The sequence below is a fragment of the Anas platyrhynchos genome, chromosome 15 (genome assembly GCF_047663525.1).
Source record: "Anas platyrhynchos isolate ZD024472 breed Pekin duck chromosome 15, IASCAAS_PekinDuck_T2T, whole genome shotgun sequence".
Classification (NCBI taxonomy): Eukaryota; Metazoa; Chordata; class Aves; order Anseriformes; family Anatidae; genus Anas; species Anas platyrhynchos.
Window position 1 is genome coordinate 15,201,746 of NC_092601.1, and position 25,463 is coordinate 15,227,208.

The 25,463-nt window shown below is 50.1% G+C and overlaps 1 protein-coding gene across 5 annotated transcripts; it reads left to right on the top strand.

Moving 5' to 3' along the window:
* Nucleotides 1-6,117: 6,117 nt before the first annotated feature.
* On the top strand, nucleotides 6,118-21,122 carry CHST12 (carbohydrate sulfotransferase 12). 5 transcript variants are annotated; one of them, XM_038187010.2, is made up of 4 exons: nucleotides 6,148-6,428; nucleotides 7,183-7,380; nucleotides 12,095-17,181; nucleotides 19,810-21,122. In XM_038187010.2, the coding sequence occupies exon 3, from the start codon at nucleotides 12,190-12,192 to the stop codon at nucleotides 13,447-13,449; it is 1,260 nt and encodes a 419-aa protein (XP_038042938.1). In that variant the 5' UTR covers nucleotides 6,148-6,428; nucleotides 7,183-7,380; nucleotides 12,095-12,189; the 3' UTR covers nucleotides 13,450-17,181; nucleotides 19,810-21,122. The 5 variants fall into 5 exon arrangements, with proteins under 5 accessions (XP_038042937.1, XP_038042938.1, XP_027324893.2 ...); XM_038187009.2 differs by lacking the exon at nucleotides 7,183-7,380 and having other exon boundaries at nucleotides 6,118-6,245; XM_027469092.3 differs by lacking the exon at nucleotides 7,183-7,380 and having other exon boundaries at nucleotides 6,149-6,428.
* Nucleotides 21,123-25,463: the final 4,341 nt, after the last annotated feature.

Sequence of the window (25,463 nt, forward strand, 5' to 3'; positions counted from 1 at the left end):
GACGCTGCCTGACAGATGTGTTCTCTAGAGGATGGCGGGGAGGAGAAGGGATGGAGAAAAGCGGAAGGCTTCTGCTGCAGGCAGAATGGAGAAGCTGCCAGCATTCCTTTAGAAATGGTGAATTTCTTTCAAAAATTCTTTTTCCTTTTGGTAAAAAGTTAATTAGTTATTGATTTTGCTGTTGACGGAACGAGGGCCTAATGAATGGTCTTTTACCAGCACTTCCTTCACTCCTAATTGGGATTCTCTGCTAGAATCTCAATGAACTGCTTGCAGGGTGCCCAGCCACAGCATTTACAACCGAGCAGCAAGCCCCCGTCACCCCCATCACCCCGTGCTGACCACAGTGCTGTCACATCCCCCCAGGACTCATTAGGGGACAAGGGCAGGACTGCCTGGTTGCACACCTCAGCCCTGCCAGCACCTCCTTTGAAGAATTGTGAATGACCTTGGGCTGTGCCTATCAAGCTGAAAGCATCAAGGCAGGTAAATGAGCAAACAGCTCATGGAGTGGGGCTGGAGTTTAAAAGCATCGTGGAAATGGAGGATGCAGCATATGAACGGAGAGCAGACTTCAGGGGGTTGGTGCAGGATGGAGCAGAGGCTCAGTGTGAGTGACACAGTGGGAGAGGAGAAGGAAAACGGATGAAGGGAACAGCTGAAAGCAAATTGTGAGGGTGGTGGATGGGAAGAGGAATACGAGGGACAAAACAAGGGGGCAGATCAATGGAAAGGCAGAGGATTATGTGCCTGGTACAGACCTGGGTGCAGAACACAAGGAGTGATGGATGGACGAGAGCAGTTTGGAGGGCAACATGTGGGGGATGTCCCAGTGGGGACTGCTGGTGCTGGGAGAGGAACTGAGGACCTGTAGAAAGGAGGAATGAAAGGAGAAGTCTTACTGGGTGAAGGATGATGAGCAACGATCTACTCAGGGTTTTCACTCTTTGTGATTTTGTGTTTTCCCTGTGGACACAAGGTCCCTGGCTTTTCTCTGTTGCTTTTTGGGAATTTCCCAGAATTCAGTCAGGGACAACACGTTCAGTCTTTTCACCATCTTCCCCAACATTAAAATCCAATAAATTACACAAACCTGCTGCTGAGAAGAAGAGCTTTGATATCAAGGGGTGGTATTTGCTGTGGAAAGTCATGACTTTTAGGGAGAAGCGTGTTTTGTTATGGAGAAATGAGGAGTTTGTAGCTTGCGTCATCACAGGCACCAACACTGCGTCAGGAAAGGGAGCTGGGTTGTGTGGCCCATTGTGATACATTTTAAAAAGTCACGAGGGAGGCAGGGCAAAGCTTTTAAAATATTGATTGTTCTGCCCCAGGGATTGTTCCTTTTGTCAGTGAATCTGGCAAGGAATAAAAGAAAAATAGTCAAGTCCTCTGACGGATGAGATATGAAGCCTCTGCTACCAATACCCAAGGTTATTTCTGGACAACGAGGACAGAAAACTGATATCTTTTTCTTTTTGGTGGGTAGGAAAGGGGAAGAGATGTCCCTACAATGCAGCATCCTCCTAATACTCACAAAAGCAGTAACAATGAAAACTATTCATTGCTGATAATATAATCACATGCAGACACAATAGATTTATTAAGCACATGATTGAATCCAAGAGACAGCAGAAGTAAGAGGATTCCCACGAAGAAATGCACACAGGGACCAAGCAGCTGGCTCCCAGAGTAGTGTGGAGGTGAAGAAGCACCAGAAGATCGATCTCTGCCCAGTGGTGCTTGGGGCAGGGTGGCAGCAACCTAACTCTGTGATTCTCAAGGTTTAGGATTAGCACTGTGAATGCAGCATGGCACACGTATTGCAGCTGGGCTCCTTGGGCTGCTGAAGGAACAGAAGGAGAACATTCATATTTGCATCCTGCCTCCATCCCTGTGGGTTTTAGGGTGAAGGAAAATCCCAAATCCTCTCTCTGAGCTTGCCCACTAGAGACCTAATTCTTCCCATATTCCCCTGGCAGGGATGTTTTGAGGATAAAAATCACTGGCTGTTCAATGTTTTGCTAATTGCTTCTGGTTATTATTTTTTTTGTAACTAATATTAAAGTTTGTTTGCTCCTCTGTGCAAGAGCTCTGCCTCTAGCTGTATCTGCCCTGACTGAAACGTGGTGGCTGCCGCTAGAGTAAGCCAAATACTTCATGTAGATGTTACTTTAATCTCAGCATAAAGGGCACAGCAGAGATTTGTTAAGATGCCTTTGTTATCCTGAGAAGCTGAGCTGCCTTGACAAACTCCTATCTCTCTCCTACAGTCAAAACTGGAGCAGCACTTAGCAAATGCCAAGGAAAAAGCTGCCCAGACAGAGGGGCTTTTACCCAGACAAATCAGCAGGGATTAGCAGCAGGAGGTGCTAAGGCTGCTCTGCAGGCCCCATGAGCTTGAGCTTGGCAACAAGAGCTGCAGGCCAATACACTGCCTTCTGAATGCTTGCAAGTGCTTTGAAGGGAAAAAGTATAGGAGCTTTGGATGAAAAGCAGATACGGAGCTGTCTTATATGTAGTGGAAACTGGCTGGTGTTGCTGCAGGGCAGGTGACTCCCAGGCTGCATTCCCCCACCTCTCTAGGTTCCCGCAGGAAAAAGCCAGCTGCACACTTCGCTGCTGTTGTGAGCCTGGAGACCTTGAAGGAATTGCTGCCAGCACCAAAAGCATCTCCCTCATCCCAGCCAGTCGCTGTTCCAGAGCCCAACACAGAGACCCTGGGAGTGAAGTCTCCTCAGCTGCCTTATGTGAGGAGGATTTGCTCAAAATGAGGTGTCCAGGGGCCAATTCACCCCTGAGAGCTGGATGAAAATCAATATAAGTATCAGGAGTCTGCTGCCAGAGCCTGCAGCTGGGGGCCAGCTGTGCTCCCCAACCAGGTGAGTGCTGAGGGCTGGGAGATCCCCGCTGTGAGGACAGCCAGAAAGAGAAGATCTCAATCTCTCAAACCAAACTCCCACAGGGTGTTTCTTCCTGATGGGAACAGACTGAGCAGGAGGCACAGGCACAGTGGAGCTACGGTGATTTTTACATAAAGAGAAACACAGCACCAATTGCAGTACCAATTCCTATCACTCCCCATTCAGGCAGGGGCCACAGAAGAGCTGGTGACACCGTGCATCAGCTCTGTTGCAATCATAAAGAAGTTCTCCCTGGTTTTGGTAGAGGGGACTCCACCACCAGTGCTGCCAGGAGGCATTGCTCAGGAGAGCAACTCTGCCTGTCAAAGGACGGGTCCTACAGAAGCAAATCAAGGGTGAGTACCTGAAATAGCAGGCAGCTGGCTCAAAAGGCACTAGGATATTCTTCAGCAGTTGCTCTGTTACCGTCTGAACCTGAAGAGCTGTAAATGCAACACAAACTGTCCACTTGGGAAAGCAGTCACACGGGTGTCTGTTTTACAGCCAAGTCTGAAGCCTTTTTTTTTTTCCCCAACAGATGACATTGGCAATACTCCAGAATGAGTTACACTCTGTCAAGCCTCTTAGCCAAAAAAAATCCTTTTAGGAAGAGAAAATAACATGTTCAGAGGTGTTCATAATCCTAGTTTAATCCATGTTCAGAGTACAAAATTTAATCTGAATCAGCCATGTGACAATGCACTGCTTCCACTGAACGCATTGCCTTGGGAAATTCTCAAGACAACGATGTGCAAATCTCGGGCCCTTGCAGATCTCACCTCTGCTGAGCTCATGGCAATCCGCTTCTTTCCTTTCTGACCAGCAAGGAGACTCAAACCGAAGCGGAGAAACTTGGTCGAGTTCTTCACTTCCCTCCTGTGCAGGGCCTGCAGATGGTGCCAGCAGCCGCCAAAAGCAGCGGCTTTTCACCCATGTGGGGAAGGAGCAGAGGACTGGATAAAAGTCACCAGGGGAGCAGGACTGCTCCTGGCCCTAAGGGAGTGCAGTCTGGGGACTGTCAGAAGTAAGGGAAGTGGGTGCAGGGGTAGCATGCCTTAAAATCTATTTCAGCTTGTGTTGTGATGCTGGAAAGCAGAGGGAAGGTTAGCAGAGAGGGACCTTACATTTGGACGTGGCTTTCTCTATACCCCTACCTCAAGTCTTTCTTCTGTACTGCGTGCTGTAGCTGTTAGCTTTAATTAAAGACAACTAAGGTGTAAACAGAGTCCAAGAGAAGAGGAAAACATCTTTTTCCCAGCAGTGTTCTCCTCCCAGATGTCAGCGTGGAGCCCAAGCTGCCTTTCTCCCAGGAAAAAGGTGTGGATGCCACCCATGCGCCCAAAAGGTTCCCTGATTATTCAAACCAAATGTAAATGCCTGAGAAACACCTTTGGTTTTCTTCCCTGCTGTCCCCGTGTGTTGCTGTAAGGTGGGGAGGTGCAGTGCACGCCTGGAATGCTGTTTGGGTGAGCAGATGTTTGGCTGTGAGAGCAGCCAGACACTGCTCTAAGCTCTTTTCCACCTAAGTAGCATTTTGGATCGGACTGCAGCCAGGAGAAGCAGCATGGTGATAGGTGAAGACCCTGATAAGAGGTGACCTGGAGGTCAATGGCTGAAATGTTTTTATTTTTGGAAAAAAAAAAAAATAAAATCTCCAGTCAGCATAAGGGACTTTTTAAATTTTTTAAGCGGGTTCCTACTTTTTAAAGATGTTTCAAATAAAGTGCTTTCTCCTGGGTCTGCCAAAGTGTTTAAGATGCCAGTCTCTGGTAGGTCCATGCACTTCTCAAACAGTTCAAGAACATATTTACAGCTGCAGCACTCGCAAAGAATTCTCCTACGTGCTCTTTCTCACTTGCTGTGACACCGCTCACCTTCCCTATCCCTCAGCCTCTTGCTTTGCTACCTGTTCAGAAGATGAGGGATAGTTCACTCCAGGGCTACGGAAACTTATTTTACTTTGTTTATAAAATGCCATAAACTGTTGAAGTGAGATGCAATACAAGTGCATAAACTGGCATAAGAAGGCGGCTGATTTTCCTAATTAAACAGGAAGAAGCAGGAAGAGGTGCAATTGCAAAATAGAACGATCAGGAAAACCTGTCTGTTTGCTTATCTATTTCACCTAAACAAAGATATAAAAAAATGGCTGACAGATAAAATAAACCCAGTGTGTGTGTAAAACAAACCCAGGCCAGCCAGTCTCGAGCCAAGCCGCTATTTACAAGACCTCACGTGACCTGCAGGCACTGAAGGACCAAAAACGAAGGAAAATCAAGTTTTCCAAGTGCACACATCTCCACTAAATACCTTTGGGCTGAATCACCATGAAAAGTTGCAGTGTTCAGAGCTATTTGAAGCAGAGACTGGCATGTTTGAGTCTAATGCACGGCACTGAGGCTCCATCTCTATATGGGGGTTGCGTAACAACGGTTTGATAATTTGCCATGACTGTTGTAAAGAGCACGGGACTAACGATGTGCTAATTTTCCTGTTTGTAAAACCTATATTTTAAGCCTATGCAAATAAATGTAAAACTTGGCCATTGAGATCTCAGAGGTGGAATGCGTCAATGTGCTTTGCAGCTTGGAGGATTGCTATAACCGAGGCTCCAGCCCACGTCCCAGACCCAGCTCCTGCACAAAGCAGGGCCCTGCTCCTTTTCTGGGGATTTGGTTCTTGGTCACAACGGGTAGGAGCAGAAAAGGGAGTTGAAGCTGTTCTGGGCTTTTCGAGCAGCACTTCCTAGCCGTGCTGTGCCCTGCTCTAAAGGGCCCAGTGGGACAGAACCCAAGCAGCTGCACAGTTTCTTTCTCCCCTCAAGAAGCTTCAAGTGGCTGCATGTAAATGTGAGCTCCAGCACACAGATGCCTCAGGATGCTGTGCTCATGTCAGGACGAGGATGACTGCCCTCACATCCATCTCTGGCTGTCCTGTCCCCGTGCTGTCACAAGAGAGGCTTCGCTCCTTCTCCCCAAACACTCCCCCACGGGCACGCTGCCTGTGACCAATCTACCAGCACGCCCCCGGCTAACAACGCTCCCCCAGCCTCTCCCTGCCCAACGGGACGAGCTGGCGAGGCGGCCACGTTTCGGGGAGCCCTGAGGGGAGCCGAGAGCCCTTCCCCGGGTGTCCCCCCCCACGGCTCCGGGGCCGGGCCCTGAAGGCTGCGGGCGGAGCGGCGCCTGCGCCGCGGCCCTGAGGGGGGACCCCCGGTGCCCGGCGTCTCGCGAGAGGGCCGAGGAGGAGGAGGAGGAGGAGGAGGAGGAAGGCGAAAAGAAGGGGGAGGAGGAGGAGGAGAAAGAGGAGGAGGAGGAAGGCGCCGCCGCCGCCGCCCGGGCGGAGGTGAGCGCGGAGCCGCCCACGGCGGGGGCGGGCCGGGCTCAGGGCGCGGGGCTCGGTGCTTGCAGTGGGGACGGGACGGACAGACAGAGGGACGGACAGAGGGACGGACGGGCCCTCCGGTGACTCCATCCCGCCGCCAGCAGCAGCCCCCGCTCTCCCATCAGCGCCCAGCCCGGGCAGCAGGTAGGGCTGCACGGCCCCGCTCGCCTTCCCCTCGGTGCCTCCACCCCCACCAAATCTCCAAGCTTTGAGGCAGCTCCTGTCCCCCTGTCCCCCCTCCTGTCCCCCTGTCCCCCCTCCTGTCCCCCTGTCCCCCCGGGCTGTGCCCCGAGTCCCGGCCGCCTCAGGACCCGCCACCTTCAGCCCCCGGAGCACAGGCTGGGAGCAGAGCCCCTGGAGGAGCGGCTCCCATCGCGGTCATGGCTCACCCAGCACGGCCAGCCCTCACATCTGAACTTTAAAAGAGAAAAGCTTCAGAGCTGGGCTACGAGCAGGAGAAGGCTGCGCTTTAATAAAGCGTTCCCAGAGCAGACGCGGATGGGGTGAGTTGCAGGGAGCTGCTGCTGGCACACCACAGCTGTCCCAGGGCTGTGCTGCAGGCACCGGGACGCGCTCAGACTCTTCCGCAGGTGTTAAGGCCGGGAGCTGTGGGAGTGCTTCAGGCTCACAACAAATGCAGCGAGTGAATGGACAGAACGGGCTGCCTTCGGCGTGTTCCCTGCTGGAAGGGGTAGAAGGATGGTTATGGGGACAGTTTCCTAAAATGGGTGCTAAAAAAGAGGAGCCTGGCGCTGCCAAGGCTGTACAAACCAGGCTTTGTGGGAGGGGAGGTGCTGGCACGGCTACCTTGATTAAGATGTTCTTTTGCTGGTCTCTAGCATACATGTGCTAAGCTGGGGTAAAACAGGCAATGCAAGCACTTTTTTTTTTCTTACAGCATGCACGTGTGTAGATAGTGAATGATATTACATGGACTAAAACTTCCCTCGTCTGCAAAGTACACCAGATACTGGAAAGCTGTTGGAGAAGCAATTTGTTGAGTGATGGCCGAGTGTGTGAAATTCTTTTCTGGTTCTTAGTGCGTTGTAGTTTTGTTATGGATGAGAGGAGCTCGTTCTTCCGCACCTACAGAGAGGTTAGTTTGGTTTTCCTGCTCCGGAGCCTGCTTACTGCTTGAGCCTAACCAGTACCAGCAGTGTGCCACTACACATGCGTAAAGAAGGCTGCATGGGTCAAGTGACTGCTGCTGAAGGAAGGTGCTGCAAGGAAAGTGTTGGTTTAAGTTTTTTTGGTGTGTTTTTAAAAGTTTTCTTTCCTCCCTGTTGTACCTTCAGAAGCAGCCAAAGCCTGAACAAGCTATCTGACATCTTGTAGCTTCCTGCATTTGAATGAATGGGCCCTAGAGCAGGTGAGCGGGTGCTTAGTGCCTGATTTGTGGCCTGTGAGTCCTCAGAGGGACCTGGGAGCAGTGTGAGAAGGGCAAACGTGGGGAAATACAGAGCAGAGAGAAGAGGTGGAAGCTGCGCTGAAGCCTTTGGAGGCACAGTTCTTTAGAAACTATTGGTGTTAACAGATTGGGATTATGTCCACTGTCCCTAGTATGTACCTGTACGTGTACATGCTCACTCTTTCATGTTCTGTAGACCTTACTGCTCCAGCAAGGGAACGAGCAGATCTGGAGTTACTTTCTTTTGCGAAGAGAGGCAGCGAAAGAATGTAGTCACTGCACGGATATGTTGTAGAGAAGACAGGAAGAAAGAGACAGGGATTACTTAAGCTGCCGTTTGCCCTGAGAACAAACGATTGCAAACTGGCTGTGAAGTGCAAGTAAGGTTTCCAAATCCCCAAGGAGATGGATCTGCAATAGCTTTTGCAATAAGAGTGCTGGGGATGCATCCCCCCCCTCCTTTCTGGTTTTAGACTGGAGTTTGAGCAATCTAGAGAGGTATTTGACATGGCAGCTTGTGATAGGAGAGGATGCCAGCAGTGACCTTGCACCTTGGTGTCTTTTTCAGGCCTGGGATGGAGAGAAGAGTCATTGGTTCGCACCCAGGCCATGCTCAGGTTGGAGATAATCCTGTTATGGCTGTTCAGGAGGCTGTGCAGGATGATTATAGCACTTGGTCTGTTTCCCAGTTTGCCGGCATCGTGTCACAGAAGCAGCTTTGTGTGCATCCCGGTGCACATTCTTGTTGGCTGGTGACTTTGGGTTAAACTTGAATGTAAATTCTTGGCTTCTCCTGGAGGCTTTTCCTTTTGATTCTGGCAAGGGGAGGATGAAGGCACATTCCCTCTGATGTGCTCAGAGACCTCTAATTTGTGCTTTCAATCTGGCGTCTTTTATGAAGTGCTCGGAAAGAGGATGTATCGTAGTCAACAGAGTAACTCTGTGTTCTGCAGCAGCTTTCTCAGGAGGAGAAATTAAGTTGCGTTATTGTTCTTTCCCAGGGTTGCTCTCTGGCACTGACAGAGTCAGTGGAAGCGGAGTCATTTTGATTCTGTGCTGCTCACTGCTGCGTGTCTTGGGAAAGCCGAATGCTCTGGCAGGCCTGTGTGCTGCGTCCTGGAAAGCAGGCTCGAGCCCTTGGGGTGCGCTGGGTAAAGCTGTGTGAGCACGGTGGCTTTAACGAAGAGCATCCTTCCGTTTTCCCAAAGGAATGCATGTGCCTGCCTTGCCACACACAGCGCCTCGCTCGCTTCCATCAGCGCCATGAGGGTGATCTGTCTGCGTGGGGCTGGGACAGCTTCGCAGGAATGCTGGCAGGCTGCTGCGCGGCCCGAAGCTGTGGGAGCTGCGGGGTATGGGGATGGCAAAAAGGGATGCTCTCTGCAGCTTTCCAGACTCGCTCTATTCCAGCCACCCTCAAGGTCTTGAGCGATGCTGGAAGGCCAGTACGTTAGGGATTTGGTGCGCAGCGGGTACCGTATTCATACAGAATAGGAAGCATTCCCTGTGCTGAGCAGCTAGCTGTCTCAAAAGCAAGAACAGATTCAGGCAAAATGCGAAGCCAGGAATGTGCCAAGCAGCAGGCTTGGCAGCACCACTCCATTATCTTCTGCTGTTGGACCGAGATGCTTGGCCTGAAGTGCTGACGTACGTATATAATTTTCCCCTTCCTTAACTCTGTGCTCATCTCTCTGGGTGATTGTTCTCAGATCTGACCCGTGCTCAGCCTTAACTAGATAAATGCAAGGAATTACTGCTGAGTAATACCTGCTTCTTGCTCTGCAGGGTACTGTGTGTTATGTCTGCACAGTTCCTCCAGCTCCTTTTAACATGTAGAATAAGAGCCTGACTCCAAGAAACGCAGTGTTTGGTGTTGCAGCGTGAAACCACGTGGCAGGCTACAGCTACGCTGAATTTCTGGCAATCTCCACCTCCAAAATGTAAATAAATACACCAGGGTGGAAAAACCCCAAACCTTCGCTTCTGCATTTTATGTCTTTTGGGACAAACTGAGCCGATACTTTGATATATAACCGTATCTGATACCACTCCTGTTCATTAGTAAATCCTGGCCCAATGCTTCTGGTCTAGTGTTTGAAGCCAGGACTTGTTAAAATCTGGCATCCCTGAGGCGTAAGCACAGCCATGCAGATGGCCCCTCAGACAAGTCAGTGATTTAATGCTTCTGTGAGTTTCAGAGTAGCAGAGCACACTGCCCAGTGGGGGCTACGGGGCTCAGCTCTTCTGTGGACCTGGACTCCGGGGTTCTTTGCATCCCCATGTGGTGTGGGGTTGGTGCTGTTCAAGAGCTGTGTGTGAATGTCAGCTTTTTGGGGAATGATCTCTCCAGTCTAGGGCGGGAAGAGAGACCCAGTCCTCATTTTGAAAAGCATTTCAAGGCTGCTGGCTGCTTAAAGTGGTTTTGTTTTCAGAGCTGATGCTGGTAGGGTTTGTGCTGAGGCCGTTAAACAGAATGGGGATGTTTGCAGAAAGAGCAACTCCTGTCCTAGATCTGTATGTCCTCTTCTGGGTTTATAATCGGGGGCTGGACTGTGCTTGAAGGGGAGAGGGAGATTGTGGAGCAGCCACATTTTCACTTGGCTTTTCACAGTAAACCTTGCAGAGAGGGTTTGTGTCAAACGGCTGACCTTGGGTTCTCTCAAAACATCAGCTAGCTGCTCCTTGCTTCGCTGCGTTACTCACCCATGGCTGTCAGTGCCTGCTCCTTAGTCCTGCGGTGCTTGGACAAACCTAGGAGCTAAACAGGTAGAATGGGTGCCCTTGGCAGGAGAACCAATGGCACGGAGATTAAATGATTTATGTGAGGTCCTGTGACAGAGCTGGGGGTAAATGGATCATCTGTGTGAGCCCAAGAGAAGTTATCTGGAAACGTTCCTTGTTTCCTTCTTGCAGGTCTGGCTGCTTGTACCCTCTGTCAGGCACCCAGAGATGCTTCACCTGTGGCAGCCAGGTGCTCTCAGCTTTTCCCCCAGCTGGTGATGGGAGGAGTGAGCCTCACAGTGCAGAAAACACGCGGCAGGATGGGGAGACATCTCCTGGGGGAACCTGCAGGTAGAGAGGGGCTGGGAGGCAGCAAGGAAGCACCGGGCAGCAGTGAAGGGATGGGACTGGCTGAAGATAAGAAAATCACTTTGCTCCCCAAGAAAGATTCTGTTCACTTCCTTTCTACCAGTGATTTCTCACCTGTCTTTGGTGATCAAGAGCTGTGAGGGAAAAGTGAGTCAGAAACATCAGTTATGGTAAGCTACGGGGAGGTACTGGCTCAACACACAGGCCAGACGCAGACAGATTTACCAGAGCATCGTTAGCCTCAGAAATCATTCAGTTAAAAATAATCGTTCTTCTAGATTTTTATTGATGCTTGGCTGTTATCGGGGCTGTGTCCCTGTGAGTTTTCACACGAAAACTGTTTGTGTAATCTCTGTTCTTGATAAAATGAAGTAGCTATCAAGAAATATGGTGGAAGTGACATCTACAGGGTACCTTCACACAGATGAGATAAAACAGTGTGTTGAGTCGGTGATATTCTGTCAACAGGGGCTGTGTTTAGCCACTCAGGCACTGGCATCTTCGGCTACGTATTTATAACTCTGATAAGGACCTAGTTTTCAGCACAGTGGAGCAGAGCATCTTCACAGGGGAGACAAGACCACAGTGTGATACCAGATGCTGAAGTCATGGCTCAAGCCCTCTTTCCTCCTGTTGTATTTGAGATGTTTGTAAATCAAGGAGGTCTGAAAGGTAGTTGGTTCTGTGTACTTTCCGTATACGGTTGCATTTTTGGAATACTCTCAGATTTCTCTCGGAAAACTTGAGGCCTGAAATCTTAATATTTTATTTATTTTTTTAAATGAAAACAGCTTCTCATGAAATCATGTGACTCAAGAAGCTTGAGGTTGATGAACAAACCAAGATTACTATGGAAACCAGTAAACTTGTTATGCCTCCTTTTGGCCATAAACGCAGAGCTTTCAAGTCAGTTACAGGCTGGATTCAGAGGGCCCCAAAATCCCTTCCTGACTGTGTCCCTGGTTCACAGGACAAATGCAATTTTTTGTCCTCCCTGGAAGGAGGAGCTAGTGAGAGCTGAAGCAGAAGACAAAGGCTGTAGTCAGCTATCAGGATGCTTTGAGGTCTGATGACCCAATCTGTGCAGTTGTAGAGCCAGACACTATTAAAACTGCCACGGGACGACCTACAGGAGGGAAAGTCAGGCTTTGTCTCCAGGAGAATCAGTGCTTCTCCGTGTAGTCCCTATGGGTACCTGCGGAGCACGCAGCTCTTCCTGTATAGAACCAGATGGTCAGCCCCATGCAAGGTCATTCTCTCCAAAACGGAGTGATTAAGGGATCAATTAACTTTGTTTCTGGTATCTTTCCAGGCTCCTGGTCTGCAGCACCATGCTGGATCCCAACCCTCACTCTGCAAGCCGGAGGTGAACCCAAGTGAAAGTCAGCTATCGCAGTAGCTGTCAGGATGACCAAAGCACGGCTCCTCCGTCTCTCTGTGGTGCTGGTCTCCATCTTCATGATTCTCCTGATCATCGTGTACTGGGACAACGTGGGAACGGCGCACTTCTACCTGCACACGTCCTTTTCCAGGCCTCACTCCCCAGGGGCCATCCCTGGTATCACTGCAGGTGGAGATTGGGAAGCCTTGCCAGAAGTGGATGAATTTTTGGCCAAGCTGCTTAGTTCAAACCTGAAACAGAACAGCTCTACCTCCCGAAAGACAGAGCAGCTGCTCGTCCAGGGCTCCAGCAAGCCTGTGGTGAGCAATTTGGAGGAGAACGTACGGGGCTACGACTGGTCTACACACAATGCCAGAAACAGCTTGGACCAGGAGAAACTGCAGATAGAGAGGCAGAGAACATTGCGGGAGTTCTGTGCCAATTCCAGCTTCGCCTTCCCCACCAAGGAGCGCTCCTTTGATGACATCCCGAACTATGAGCTCAACCACCTGATTGTGGACGACCGCCACGGCATCATCTACTGTTACGTCCCCAAGGTGGCCTGCACCAACTGGAAACGGGTGATGATCGTGCTGAGCGAGAGCCTGCTGGACCAGGGGGTTCCCTACCGAAACCCCCTGGATATCCCGCGGGAGCACGTTCACAACACCAGCACCCACTTGACTTTCAACAAATTCTGGCGTCGCTACGGGAAGTTCTCCCGGCACCTCATGAAGATCAAGCTGAAGAAGTACACGAAGTTCCTCTTCGTACGGGACCCTTTTGTCCGCCTCATCTCTGCCTTCCGCAGCAAATTTGAGCTGGAGAACGAGGAGTTCTACCGGCGTTTTGCCGTCCCCATGCTAAAGCTGTACTCCAACCATACCAACCTTCCCACCTCTGTTAGCGAGGCCTTTGGGGCAGGCCTCAGAGTCTCCTTTTCTGACTTCATCCAGTACTTACTGGATCCCAGGACAGAGAAGATGGCCCCCTTCAACGAGCACTGGAGGCAGGTTTACCGGCTGTGCCACCCGTGCCAGATAGACTATGATTTTATTGGAAAGCTGGAGACGCTGGATGAGGATGCTGCTTATCTACTGCAGCTCCTCAAAGTGGACAGGCTGCTCCGCTTCCCCCCCAGCTACAGGAACAGGACTGCCAGCAGCTGGGAGGATGACTGGTTTGCCAAAATCCCACTGGCCTGGAGGCAGCAGCTCTACAAGCTTTATGAAGCAGATTTTGTACTCTTTGGCTACCCCAAGCCAGAAAACTTGCTTAAAGACTAAAAGTGATTGGGCTGTGGGTGTGGGAGGGAACATCTGAAATACCAAAAATGTTTAAAGCCTCCTCATTTTTGCTCTTAACTCCCTTCCCCGTACAGGTTGGTACAATGGAATATATTTTTTCTACTGCTTCCCCTTCCATTTTTGCAATAATGCTGGAGTCCAGGATATTCCAGCCAGCTGTGCATATGCAAAAAAAAAAAAAAGCCTGTTTTTTATCATTGTTTTCTGGGTTTTCTTTTTTTTTTTTTAATGTCCCCATGTTTGCAATGGGTTGCTGCCCATGATCACTCTGCCAGCTGTGTCCTTCAGTAGCTTTTTATTAATACTTTTTTAAAATTAATATATTTAAGATATTTAATACGAAGCGTGTGTTGTGGCAAAGGAAAGGAAGGAATAAAAAAACAAAAAGTCAAAGAAAAAAAAAACGAAGTGGTGCATCTGCCTCTCTGTGTTGTCTCGGGGCTGTTTGTGCTGGAGGTGTGGTGTTGGCAGAGCACTCGAATCTCTTTGGGAGCTGGGTTTGTCAGTAGTGCCTTTTACCTGCCACGTCTGCTCACGGTTGTTCTGAGCTGGATGCAATGCAGCTGGGGCAGCTCTTTGACTCTGCCAAATGTCCCTGGAAAAGTACTAGAGCTCTGGTGATGCTCGCAGCTGGGGTCGCCGAAGGGAAGTGGCTGTTGGGAGCACTGATGCCAACACCCGTGGCCAGCCCAGCACCCCTGCACTGCTTCCACTTGCAGCAAAGTGGTGGAGGGGCTCTGCTTTCCAAAAACATATTTGCACAGCCCCTGCTTCCATGCCTTGCATCTCCCACAATGGTCCTTTTGGGGGTTGTGGCCAACGTGGATCGGCAGAGCATGCTCCTGGATGAAAAAAATCAGCATCGCAGCTCTACACCACAGCAGCTGAGGCAGGAACAGTTCATCCTGTTGCACTATGGGGCTGAGGTCTGCTGCTCCATGACCTAGTCACTGCTGTGTTACACCCCCACCACTGTGAGTGTTTTAAGGGGACGGGGCAGGGGTGCAGATACTTATCCCAGAAAGAATAAAACCCCAAAAGATTGCTTTCAATTGATGTGTGCCAAGGCTGTTTCAAAATTCATTTGTTTTCAGAGTGCTGACTATTGCTTGTGACACTGCATCCTCATCCGCTGCATTTCTGTTTATACCAACTGACTGATGCAGATTTAATCATCTGCCTCGCTGGGACCTGCTGCAGGAGTGATGGTTGCCCACTGTGCTAGGAGCCTGTGGGCTGCTTCCCAAAGGAAATTAATGCTTTTAGAGACACTTTTTGTATCTAATCAGCTGAATCTGCTTCTCTCTGAATTGCTCTGCAAAAACAGTCTGCGTTGCAGATTGGGCAGGGAACTCCTTTAGAGCTGAAATGCTTAATTACTTCTTGAGCTGTGAATGGTATCAGTGATTAAAGCCCAGGTTCAGGCTTTGTGAGGCAGCTTTGTGTTCTGGGCAGGCTCTTCTGAGCTACATTTTCTCAGTTTCTCTCGGAGGCCATCAGCAGGCATGACTTTTCCTCCCCATTTCTTTACTTCTCCAACCTCTGTACATGTGTCGTCTTGGCATAGTGCTCTCTTCCTGGTAAATAGGCTGCATCAAGCTTTTTAATCTTTAAGTGAAAGGTAATAGCAAGTAGTTATGCTGGAGGCAAAGAATCTGTTTCTCATTGTATTCACAGCACTCTCCTGTAATTTCTGCAGAGATATTTGCAGTTTAAATGAGCCTGAAGCCATGATCTGATTCTTAGTGCTTAGATCTTCACAGCTTGGGGAAAAAGGAAGTTCCTGTTTCTGAGTCATTATTTAAAACTAATAATAGAAAAGTGTTGATCTATTCATTTTTTTTTTCAATTACAAGCTAATCGCTGAAAAACAGAAAAATGTTGAGACTCTTCGTCTCCTGTAATGAGTAATCCCGAGAGTCTCACGGTTCCTGTGATATTTACATTTCTTCAGGGCGGGTTCATCCTGCTCTTCAAAGATACAGCATGGATGTTTTAGGCTGTTGTCATTACAACGTGTTTATTTTTTTTTCTTTTAATTTCAATTTAATTGATGTTTAGTATTTGCAGACGTGGGCAGCTGGGAACATTGCGCAGATGCGCTGCCAAGCGCAGCATAGCATGAGCTGTGCAAACTTCCTTCCAGCTGCTTCCCCTACGCCTCTTGACCGAGCCCTGTCTCTTCCTGCCCCTCTGAACTGTGCTCAGCCCATGTGCCCCCCGTGATGCTCGTCCTGCAAAGCAGCTGCAGCTGCATCCTCACCTGCAGCCTCCCTGTGATTCATGGCTGTGGCTTGTCCAAGGCAGAGCAAGAGCATCTTTCCATGGTCCCCGGCTGTAAGTCGCTTGTTGTGGGCAGAGGAGGAATTGGTTGCAGGGTGTTACCCCTCTCGACTCTCATTTTTGGTGGTGGTGCAATTGGCAGAGAACACGCAGGGTGGCTGCAAATCTACCCAGCAGCTGCATGATGGGAGAGCATCCCCTCTTTCCATCTGCCTTGTAATTTTAACAGCAGGAGAAGAAAAAACCCTCCCTCCCTCCCTTTGCAAACCTCAGAGAGGGGACTCTGCGCTAACCCCCCTCCTGTGTCCACCCACAAAGCTGGGCAAAGTGGGTAAATTCCAGCATTATGTGCTAATACCACCCCAGTCACTCTTAGGTCCATCGTGCTCCATGTGCAAGGTCTGGGAAGCTGCCTGCAGGCTCCTCCTTCCCCAGCAGCTTCACCCTCGGTAGTTGTGGTCAGGGTGGTAAGGATGGTTCAAGAGGGCTGTCTTCCATGCTTTCCCTCTTTCACCCAAGTCCAGCCTGCTTTTACATTTAAGAAATTTCAATCTTTGCAGACCCACACCCAGCCAGAGCTCTCTGTGCTTCCCCTTGCCACGCTCCAAAACGCTTGCAGGGAGGAGCAAGAAGCTCCGATGGAGAGGGTCGCTTTGCAGTGGGTGGCTTCTGGCTTGCAAATAGCTTGTTCCTCGCTGCTTTTTCTTTTGAAGCCCTCCCTCCCCACCCTTCCACCACTGTGAATGTATTGTTACGGAGTCCAAGGCGATCCAGGCTGCGCTGAGCTTTGTGGTGAGACCACTGCGTTGCCAGAACTGGGACAGAGCCTCCGGCTTCGGGAATGTGCATTTTTTGTGGGTTTCTTGCTCGGTTCTGATGATGTAAAAGTGGAGGGGTTGGGGAGGGGGAGGACAAAGAGTTCAAACCAGCTGTGCTTCCTCTCCCTGGTTTTCTAAATGAGCTGGAATTCGGTATTTGACAAGCAATGGCAGAATGACTGGCAAAGGCAGGCAGTATGCATCCGTGCTGGACTCAAGTCAGGAGAGGGGCTAAAAATCCCGAGTTTAGATGGCTTTGATGCCAGTACTGATTTTATAAGGGATAGAAAAATGCTTTGAAGTGGCCTACTTGTGTCTAAATAAACCTGGCTTTGTCGTTTCATGCTCAGCCTGCAAAATTATGTCCTGTTCCCCTTCTGGCTTCCTTTTCCCTGGGGTTGACCACTTGGCAAAAGCCAGCCCGGTGTCTCCAACCAGGCAGAACCGAAGTGCAGATGCAAAAATAACCCGGGGTTTGACCGAGGTGTTCCCAGGTGGAACTGCAACCAGCTTTTGTGCTTGCTCAGCGTCACAACCGAAGTCTTTGTGCAGCCATTTGACAGATGGGGTCCCTTGCTGTTCGATGCAGTACTCACCTCTACATCACGAGGTATGTGACCTGTCCCCACAGCCCCTGCATGCTCCAGGGAAGGGCTGTCAGGCCTCAGAGCTCTTTGCTTTTTGAGCAGTGGCATGGCTTTGCCAGGGTACGGAGAGTCCTTAACTCATGGATTCCTTTGCATCTCGGAAATTTTTGCTTTAACTGTTTAATTCACATTTTGGGACAAAATTGTAGAGCCATCACCCACGGACAACCCATGGGGCAAAAAGTTTCCCTTAGATAATTTGTGGAGGGATTTGGCTGTGCACTTTGAATCCCTCCAGGTGGCACTGGGAGGGTGGAGGGCAGGGATGAATGGCAGCATTGAAAGGGTGGTGAAGAAAAGCGAGTTTGTTCCTCTTTATGTAAGCTGGAGTGCGGGGAAAGCCGGTGACTTGGCAGGATCACGTGTGGCCGTGGTGCAGAACGGTGCCAGGGAGGGTGTGGGGTGCGGTGACTGGACAAGCAACTGGGGTGGCTGGAATTTAAGGGCTTGCCCATGAGCTCGCTAGGAAACCTTCCCATTTTGGGTAGGGGTAAAAAGAAAGATGGGGATTTAATGAAGACAATGATGCCTGGGTCTGAAGCAGGGTTAAGGCAGCCCTTCTGTTCTATTTGCTTTACTCAGGGATCCAGCTCGGCCTGCAGAGGCTGGTGTTGGCTCCTGCAGGAGCTGGGTAGTGCTCAGCTGCGGGGGAACCTGGCGGCGATGCTGGGCAGCGGCTCGCTCGCTGCAGGCGCTGGGTCTGCGAGTGGCGCCGGGGCTGTGGCAGCTCCTCAGTGGCCCATCTGAAACCCATTTGCTGTTCCTGGGCTCTGAGGAGCAGTGTTGTTGCTGCCAGGCGGGCTGCAGCTCCCAGCCCGGCTCCCGTGGCAGCGGGGTCCATCTCGAGAACTTTTGCAGCTCGGCTCCAGCATCCCCTGGAGCATCCCGACGTGCCGCAGCGCCTTCCCGCAGAGTTGTTGCAGCAGCCCAATGTCCTCCCAGCCCCGCTTCGTTTTCGCTTCATCTTTGCTTTTGTGGTTGTGCATATTTCAGGGAAAGCTTTAAATAATTAAAAAAAAAAAAAAGAAAGAAAAAGGAAGTGCAGAAGTCATAGCAGCTCAGCTCGGTTCCTGTTGGGAGGGAGATGTGAAATCAGCGGTATGATGCTGGGATGGGAGAGAAGGAAGTTTCCACACCAAAATGCTCTGGCTGTGAGTTTGGGCACCCTGAGTAAAACCTTTTGGGGCCTTCCTTGCTCTCCGATACTCAGAAAACCCAGCTGCCCTACCTGCAGCTGCTATTTCCTTGCTCTAGGAGGCTTTGAAGTGGGGCTGCAGCCTCTGCCACTATTTATGCTGCATTTCTGCCCAGGGGAACAAGTTGGGGTTGCAAGAGGCCAGCAGCGAGCAGGCGATGTGTGGGGCTTGGTGGTACCAGGCTGCAAGGATTCAGGCTCTCACCATTTCCAGACTGGCAGCTGGGGCACAGGAGCCCCCTGGAGAAAGCTCTCACGCTGCTCGACGGAGAGCAATCAGCTTTCTGTGGGCTTTTCGCTGAGCCTTTCCCTGGGCTTGAAAAATGCATTGCTGCTGCAGAATACCAGAGATTACTGCGGTGTGGGTGGGGGGGTTTGGGGAGAGATGATGACCCCCTGGGGCTGGGAGATGGGGAGCGTTCGGAGTTCCCCTTGCGGGAGCTGATGTCAATACCCGTGACAAACCCAGGCACTCTCACAATTGCCCGTGTCCTCAGGCCTAGAGACAGATGAGAGCGTGTTTTTGATTAGCAGTGCTGCTAATTGTTTGCTGCTTGCTGAGGCTGTCTCCTGCCTGTCCCCGTGCCGGGGCAACGGGAGGTACCTGCTTTCTGGGGGCTTTTTGGGGTGAGCTGTGCCTGCGGGAGGCCTGGAGGCCTCGGGGCAGAGCAGGCCTCAGCAGCGCCCAGGCTGAGAGCCTCGGCTGCAGCATTCAGCAATAAAAGTCACACAACCCCCCCCCAATCCAGCCTTTTTGTGCCACAGGGTGAGCCTGGAGGCTGTTGGCATGAAAAATACGTGTATTGATTCATGAAGACCTTACCCTTCGGAGAGCTCAAGGGCTTGCACGGGTCCATGGGCAGAACTCAGCTGAGGAAATTCATGGAGGCCGTGGCTGGCCGCCCCGCTCCGTCCCTGGCTGGCTTCCAGGCAGCTCGAGGTGCAGAGCGTGCCATCCCTCTGAACAAAGTGTCTTTTTTTATTATTTTTTTTTTTTCTTGGAAGATGTTGCCTATCCTTGACTTTCCATGGGGGCCAGGGAAGAGCTGGGGGGCGCTCAGCCAGCTAAGATGTCCATGAGCATTGAAGGACTTCTGCTTTTCACCTACTGAAGGGTTTAACAGTTGTGTCTCAGGTTCTTATCCTTAGATTAGGCTGAATCTGGTTGCCAGACCGTACCGATACCAAAATACTCCCATCCCTGTCTGAACCATTAAACAAACAGTCTGAGCCATTAAACAAATGTGGGAGACTTTTCCTGACCCACCGGGCAGTGCCTTAACGAACCTCGTGTTTTATCCCCCGGGCAGACAGATCACACACGGCTTTGGCAAAGCTGCGTTTTGTGGCAGGGAAGCTGCAGCTTCAGTGTTTATTTCTCTGTCATTCTCTGCAGGAATTCAAAATGGATGGGAGAGAACGCGACCGGGATTGCCTCTTGTTTTGGTTGGAGCCTGGACAGTCCTCTGTGGAAAAAAGGGAGGAGTGCGGGGGATAGCGATGAGCCAGCAAGACGTGTGTCAAAAAGACAGCAGCGGCCAAAATGTGGTCAGCAGGGAGTGGAGCGAAGCTGGGGATGTGTTTCTGGAGGGGAAAAAAAGGGTGTGGGGAACTGAGGGCATCTACAAACAAAATGAGACTGCTACAGAGCGGGTAAATGCTGAGAGGAGCAAGAGGGACTGCTGAGAAGGCAAGGGCCATCCTCTGCAGCATGGGGAGCTGCCCTGTGTGCTTCTCCAAGAGTGGGAGCGGGGGCCACGGCAGAAATAATTGAATAACCAAGCGATGAAAGCTTATCATAACACCATGAGCAAAATCCAAGGAATTCTGCTACAAGATGCAGGGTCAGACATTTGGGATAGGTGTGGCTCTTTGAATGGCGGTGGTTCTCGTAGACTCAGCCCACCCAAGCAGCTGTTTAGAGGCAGGCTTGCATCAGCAGAGGGCTGAGGTGCTCCTTGCCTGTGCTGGCACAGGAAGGCTTGCAGCTTTGCCAGCCCTTGGGCTCTGCAAGAAGGTGACATCCATGTGGTGCAGCTGCTGCTGTGCTTGGGAGATCACAAGCATGCCATACGAGCTGTCCCCAGATTACAAAACAGAGCAGGGATGAACTGACCCTTTTGTTTAAATCAGAAGTGCCAACTGGGATGAAATACCATGAAGAACTGTTCCACAAAAGCGGTGTGACCAGACGGGATGGACGTGCAGGAGAGGAGGTGCCAATGACCTTTCTTGGGGTATTGGGTGCCTCTGTTTCCATTTCCCTCTCTCAACCTTTGCGTGCCTTATTGATTTCAGACTGTATATATTTTGGCTCTTGGGTAAATCAGAAGTATTTGCTACCTAGAATAATCATGCTGAGAGTATAAAGCTTTGTACAAAGGCTTCAGTGACCTTTAGCTAATGGGAAATCGATGAACCAAGTGTATGCAAGCCTTTCCCAAGTGCTGGGTAATGCCATGCATGGTGGGGACCCAACCTGGCATAACCCAGGTATCCAATACCAGTTCTGGGCAGGCAGATCTTCTGGGTAAAGGTTTTTGCATCGGGTCAACATGACCTGGACTTGTGTTTCGTGATTATTATTACATAATATTGTGTTTTTAAGAAGGTATGTATTTATATATAAAGTCAGGTGTCAGAATCAAGCTACAGGTGAGCACATCTGAGCTGCTTAAGCAAATTCAATAAACTTTTTGTAAGGTGAAATGCAGGCAAGTTCTGGCCTTCTGTTTCCTATAAGCGGAGGATCGTTTTTCACGATTACGGTTGGTGTGTTGCAATGGACCATCAGCTCTAGGACGGTCGCTCCTCCCTGCTACCGCAGCTTCATCTCCTCCGGCCCTCCTGAGCGGGCCCCAGCTGTGTCCTGGAGATGCTCGTGTTGTGCAACCTCCCAGCGCTTATTGCAGTGGGTGTGGGTGTCCCTCCAGCTCTGTGTCCCCAGGCCAGCTTGCTTTTTTCCTGTTCCAGCTACTGTCAGCAGCCAGAGGGAACTGAGTGCCTGCGGCCAGTCTTCGCTGTGGGATCCGGGCCCCTGTAGTGAGTCCCCAGTTAGTGGGGCTGGGAGCTACTGCTAATCCCTGCTCAGAAATGGTACAGTCGGGATCGTGTTGGTTTTCCCTCTTCTCTTTTAAAGTCCTCAAATCTGAGCTTTCTGGCCCTTTTCTGGAATTCTCAAAATAGTGTCGGGTTTTTCTTCCAAGACCTGCCTGCCAGCTGCAACGAGGGAACGAATATAACGCGTGGTGGATAGTGAGACTCGGAGCTATTCAGCAGGTGCTGCCAAAACAAGGCATTTCTGGGATTGGTTTTGCATTGCATATTGCTTTTCCTGGGGAAAGGCAGGGTGCTAGGAGCCAGTGTGAAACCAAAAGCCCTTTGTAAGACCAGGATTAGCCACGTTTCTGTGGCACCCTGCAGCTCCAGCTGGAGGCAGAGCAGCAAGATGAAGCTGCTGGGGTAAAGTCCCCTTCACCTCCCGAAACTGGTCCCCCAGCACAGCCATTGCTCCAGGCAGCGGTTTCTGGAAGCAAATCTGTTTTTTTGTTGTGGTCATAGTGTGTTTTGTTGTTGTTGCTGTTTTTGTTTAAAAAAAAAAAAAAAAGCAAAGTTTCTGTCATCAGCAAGTGAGAATGTGAATTCAAGATGTTGGGGCCGGCTCCAGATGCTGTTGCAGTTTGCATTTATTACATTTTTTAGAGCTTAGCAAAAAGGTCAGTGTGCTTGGATGCAGTTCCTCACTTTTGGAAAGTCTGCAGGTTTGGAAGTAATGCTTTTCCTTTTATTTGTAATAGGGAAACAGCCTGCGTGCAAAGCTCGCCTTTGGAAGCGAGATACCAGCTGAAATCTAGCTCTTGAGTTTGTCAGCTCAGCCTGAAAAGACAGTTAGGGACAAGGTGTTTCTTTGTTTGCTTTTTTTGTTGTTGTTTGTTTGCTTTTTCGTCCCTCAACATACAGGAAAAAGCTTTCAGCATAGATTAGGTTGCTGTTGTCAGGGTTAGCTCCTGCCTGGCGGTGCCTATTGGAAGGAAATTTCCAATACAGCCCAGTTGCCAGAGACAGATTCTTTGTTGGAACATCCTGGTGCAAGTGTTCTGACTTACAGTGACACTATTTAGTGAGAGAACACATGGAAAGTGGCTGCTTTGTTTTTAACTGCGAGCCTGATATTTTTTGTGATATTTTTATTTTTTAGCTGGTGTTTGCTTTGGACAAGCCAGTCACCACACTGCAGACGTGATACCACCCGGACGTCTACAAGCCAAGTGTTTTCCCAGGACCCTTGGCTGTGTAGACCTGTGTAGTGGTGAGAATCGAAGAATCCCATCGGGATGGGGTTAAGGTGTTGGTGAACGTGGCCACGTAGCTGGAGACAATCTGCTTTTCTCTCCTTTTCTCAATTTCTGTCTCCTGAGAGGCAGACACTCTGTGTTTACCTCCGGGATCTCATGTGGTGCCCTCCGTGTCTTTGCACAGCGCTGAGACCGGAGGTTGAACCGACATTTTTCCCCTATAAAAATGGGGAAAATGGATGTGTTTGGCTTGATTTGCTGCCTGACCCTGGCAAGGCATTTCTAAAGCTGTTTTTGCTGCTGCAGCTCTCTGCCCAGCAGCTGCACGGCTTGACGACGTGGCGCAGGCATGGCTCTTCCCAGCCCTATTTAGACATCTACCCAAAGATAGCCGGGGCTGGATTTGTATTTGTTTTTCTTCTTTTCTTGTTTGGTCTAAACCAACGGGGGATATTTCCCCCCTGAAAGAACAGCAGTGTTTGGTTTGAGAAAGGATGAGGTCAAGAAAAGACAGGAAGAGGCTGTCTCATTGTGTTTTCGGCTGTTCCACTGCGTTTCTGCACCTGCATCAGGCTTCCACTGCTGAGAACTGGGGCTCTGCTGCGCTCCCAGCACGGCGCTGACGGAGAGGAGGAAGCATCCTCAGCCCCCAGCCATGTCCTGGGATTTTCTTGTCACTCTGTTATCACCTCCAGAGTTAAATCCTGAGCCCGCCTGGGTCCCTGCAAGGTCTCTGGAGCAGCTCTGAGCCGGCTGCTCATGCTGCACTGCCCACCGTAGCAGACACCAGCTCCATCCCAAATGGATGGAGCAGAAATCCTAAATGGGATGGTGATGAATTAGATTCTCAGCAGGATTTTTCTAGCTCGGAGCTGTATCACCACAGTTTGCAGAATTTCCACTTCTGCAGTGAATACGGGGTTGGTTTTGTCTTGTGTGCTACAGAGCTGCTCTTAAGATCGGGGCATTGATGAAGCAACTGGGGTTGAATTAAATAAAGGCAAAGCCGTGGCTCCTTCAGAAGATTTTAAGGCTCCCTTCCCTTTTGTGACAAATCTTAGGTTTTTCCCCAGCAAAGTTTTCTGTGAGTAAAAAAAAAAAAATATAAAAAGAGACTTCTCAAAATGAATGGTTTAAAAATAAAAGAGAAGGAAGGGAAGCAATTTGCAGATTGTGTTTCTGGATTGTTTCAACAGCAGTTTAATACAAATAAGACCCACATGCTTGAATGTGTTGGGGTTGCCTTTGTGGTGCCTTTTCTGAGAACAGAGATAACTGCAAGTGTGAAAATGTCGACACAAAGGGTTTTCCGTTCCTCGTTCTGCAACTGGGTCATGCCCCGATCCCCAGTGAGTCACTGGTCTGCTTGGGGCCTCTGGTTTTCCTGGGGTTACAACTACAAGCACGGTCCTAAGGATTTGGAAAAGTTCTTGTGCCAGACGGATACCAAGAATTACTGGAAGTGTATTTAGGTTAATGGCTGCAGCAATTAAAATGTTTATGTTATTTGCTACCTCAGGCTGTGGTTACAAGGCAAGTTAAGCAAACGTTTGGGTTGCTGCTGCAGGGCCAGCAAGAAGGTACTGACCCATTAAATATCTGCTTCCACTGGACATCTGGTACAGGGGTTTGGTTTATGCTAGTTGTCTTTAATCTAAACCACGCGTATATGATAGGTCAGTACATGGCAATCAAAACGTTGTATGTTGCAGGATGTGTGGTACGTGCTCCAGAGCACTGTACAAATGCTTTTCTGCGTGGGGTAGCCTCTGGATTTCAATAGCTCACTGGGCAGGTCAATGGTAAGTTAACAGCTTTTAGTCCTATTGGCTCTTGATGGGATTTACTTTGACTCAGGAAAATGCAGCGTGGCTCAGGCAGGCTTTTTTTCTGCCAAATAATTATTTTCCTATATGTTTTTCCTATTGCTGCTTTAACTGTGCCTGCTCTGCCTGTTTTAAAGGTTGAGGTGGGGCAGTGCCTGTTCTCCTTCCCTGCTCCCCACACACGCACATTTCGGGGAGTACCACAGCTGGAGACCTTGCAGTCTGTGCGGTTCGAGTGTGTTTGATACTCAGGTCTTTCACACCAGCAATTCGCCCCGTGTTTAGTCTAGCAGCATTCAAGATTATGGCGAGCAAGTGGAGCCGGGAGAGGACTTCAGAGATGCTGGAGAAGAAAAGTTATTCCAAGAAACTGATATACTCTCAGGAGCCTCAGGGGCAGCAAAAGAGAGAATAGAAATAGGTTATCTAAAGCCTAGGCAAATAAAATATTCTTATTATAACTGAATGGGAACCATGCCAGCTCTCTGTAAGCAATATTTCTCTTTGCATCTTGCTCTACCAGTTAATTGGACATCTATTATTTCATGATTTCAGCAGGAAACATAGCCTGAGTGATGACTTTGGTACCCAGCCCAGCACCACTGTGCACTTTCAGAGCCCTGCATTGTGGAAGTGCTTCCAGTCACTCTCTGTTCCTTCTCCAAATGCGTACGCGAGCTGTCAGAGCTTCTTGGTGACATTTCCAAGGGACGGCGGCTCCACAACATGCTCCTCCAACAGGCAGCTCCCTCTGTGATGCTCAGAACCCTGCGAGGACAGAGGTGGAGGCAGCTTCTCCTTCCCCACCTCCTGCTCCTCTCCCTGCCCTGCCCGAGGACGAGCTGTGTTTGGGCACTGGGAGGACAGAGCCGTGCTCTCCACAAAGGTATGTGGGAGTCCAGTTGGTCCCCCAGTGCCCAGTTCTCTCT

Excerpts from the sequence above, each read along its gene's own strand:
- CHST12 (XM_038187009.2), top strand. The coding sequence starts at position 12,190 with ATGACCAAAGCACGGCTCCTCCGTCTCTCTGTGGTGCTGGTCTCCATC.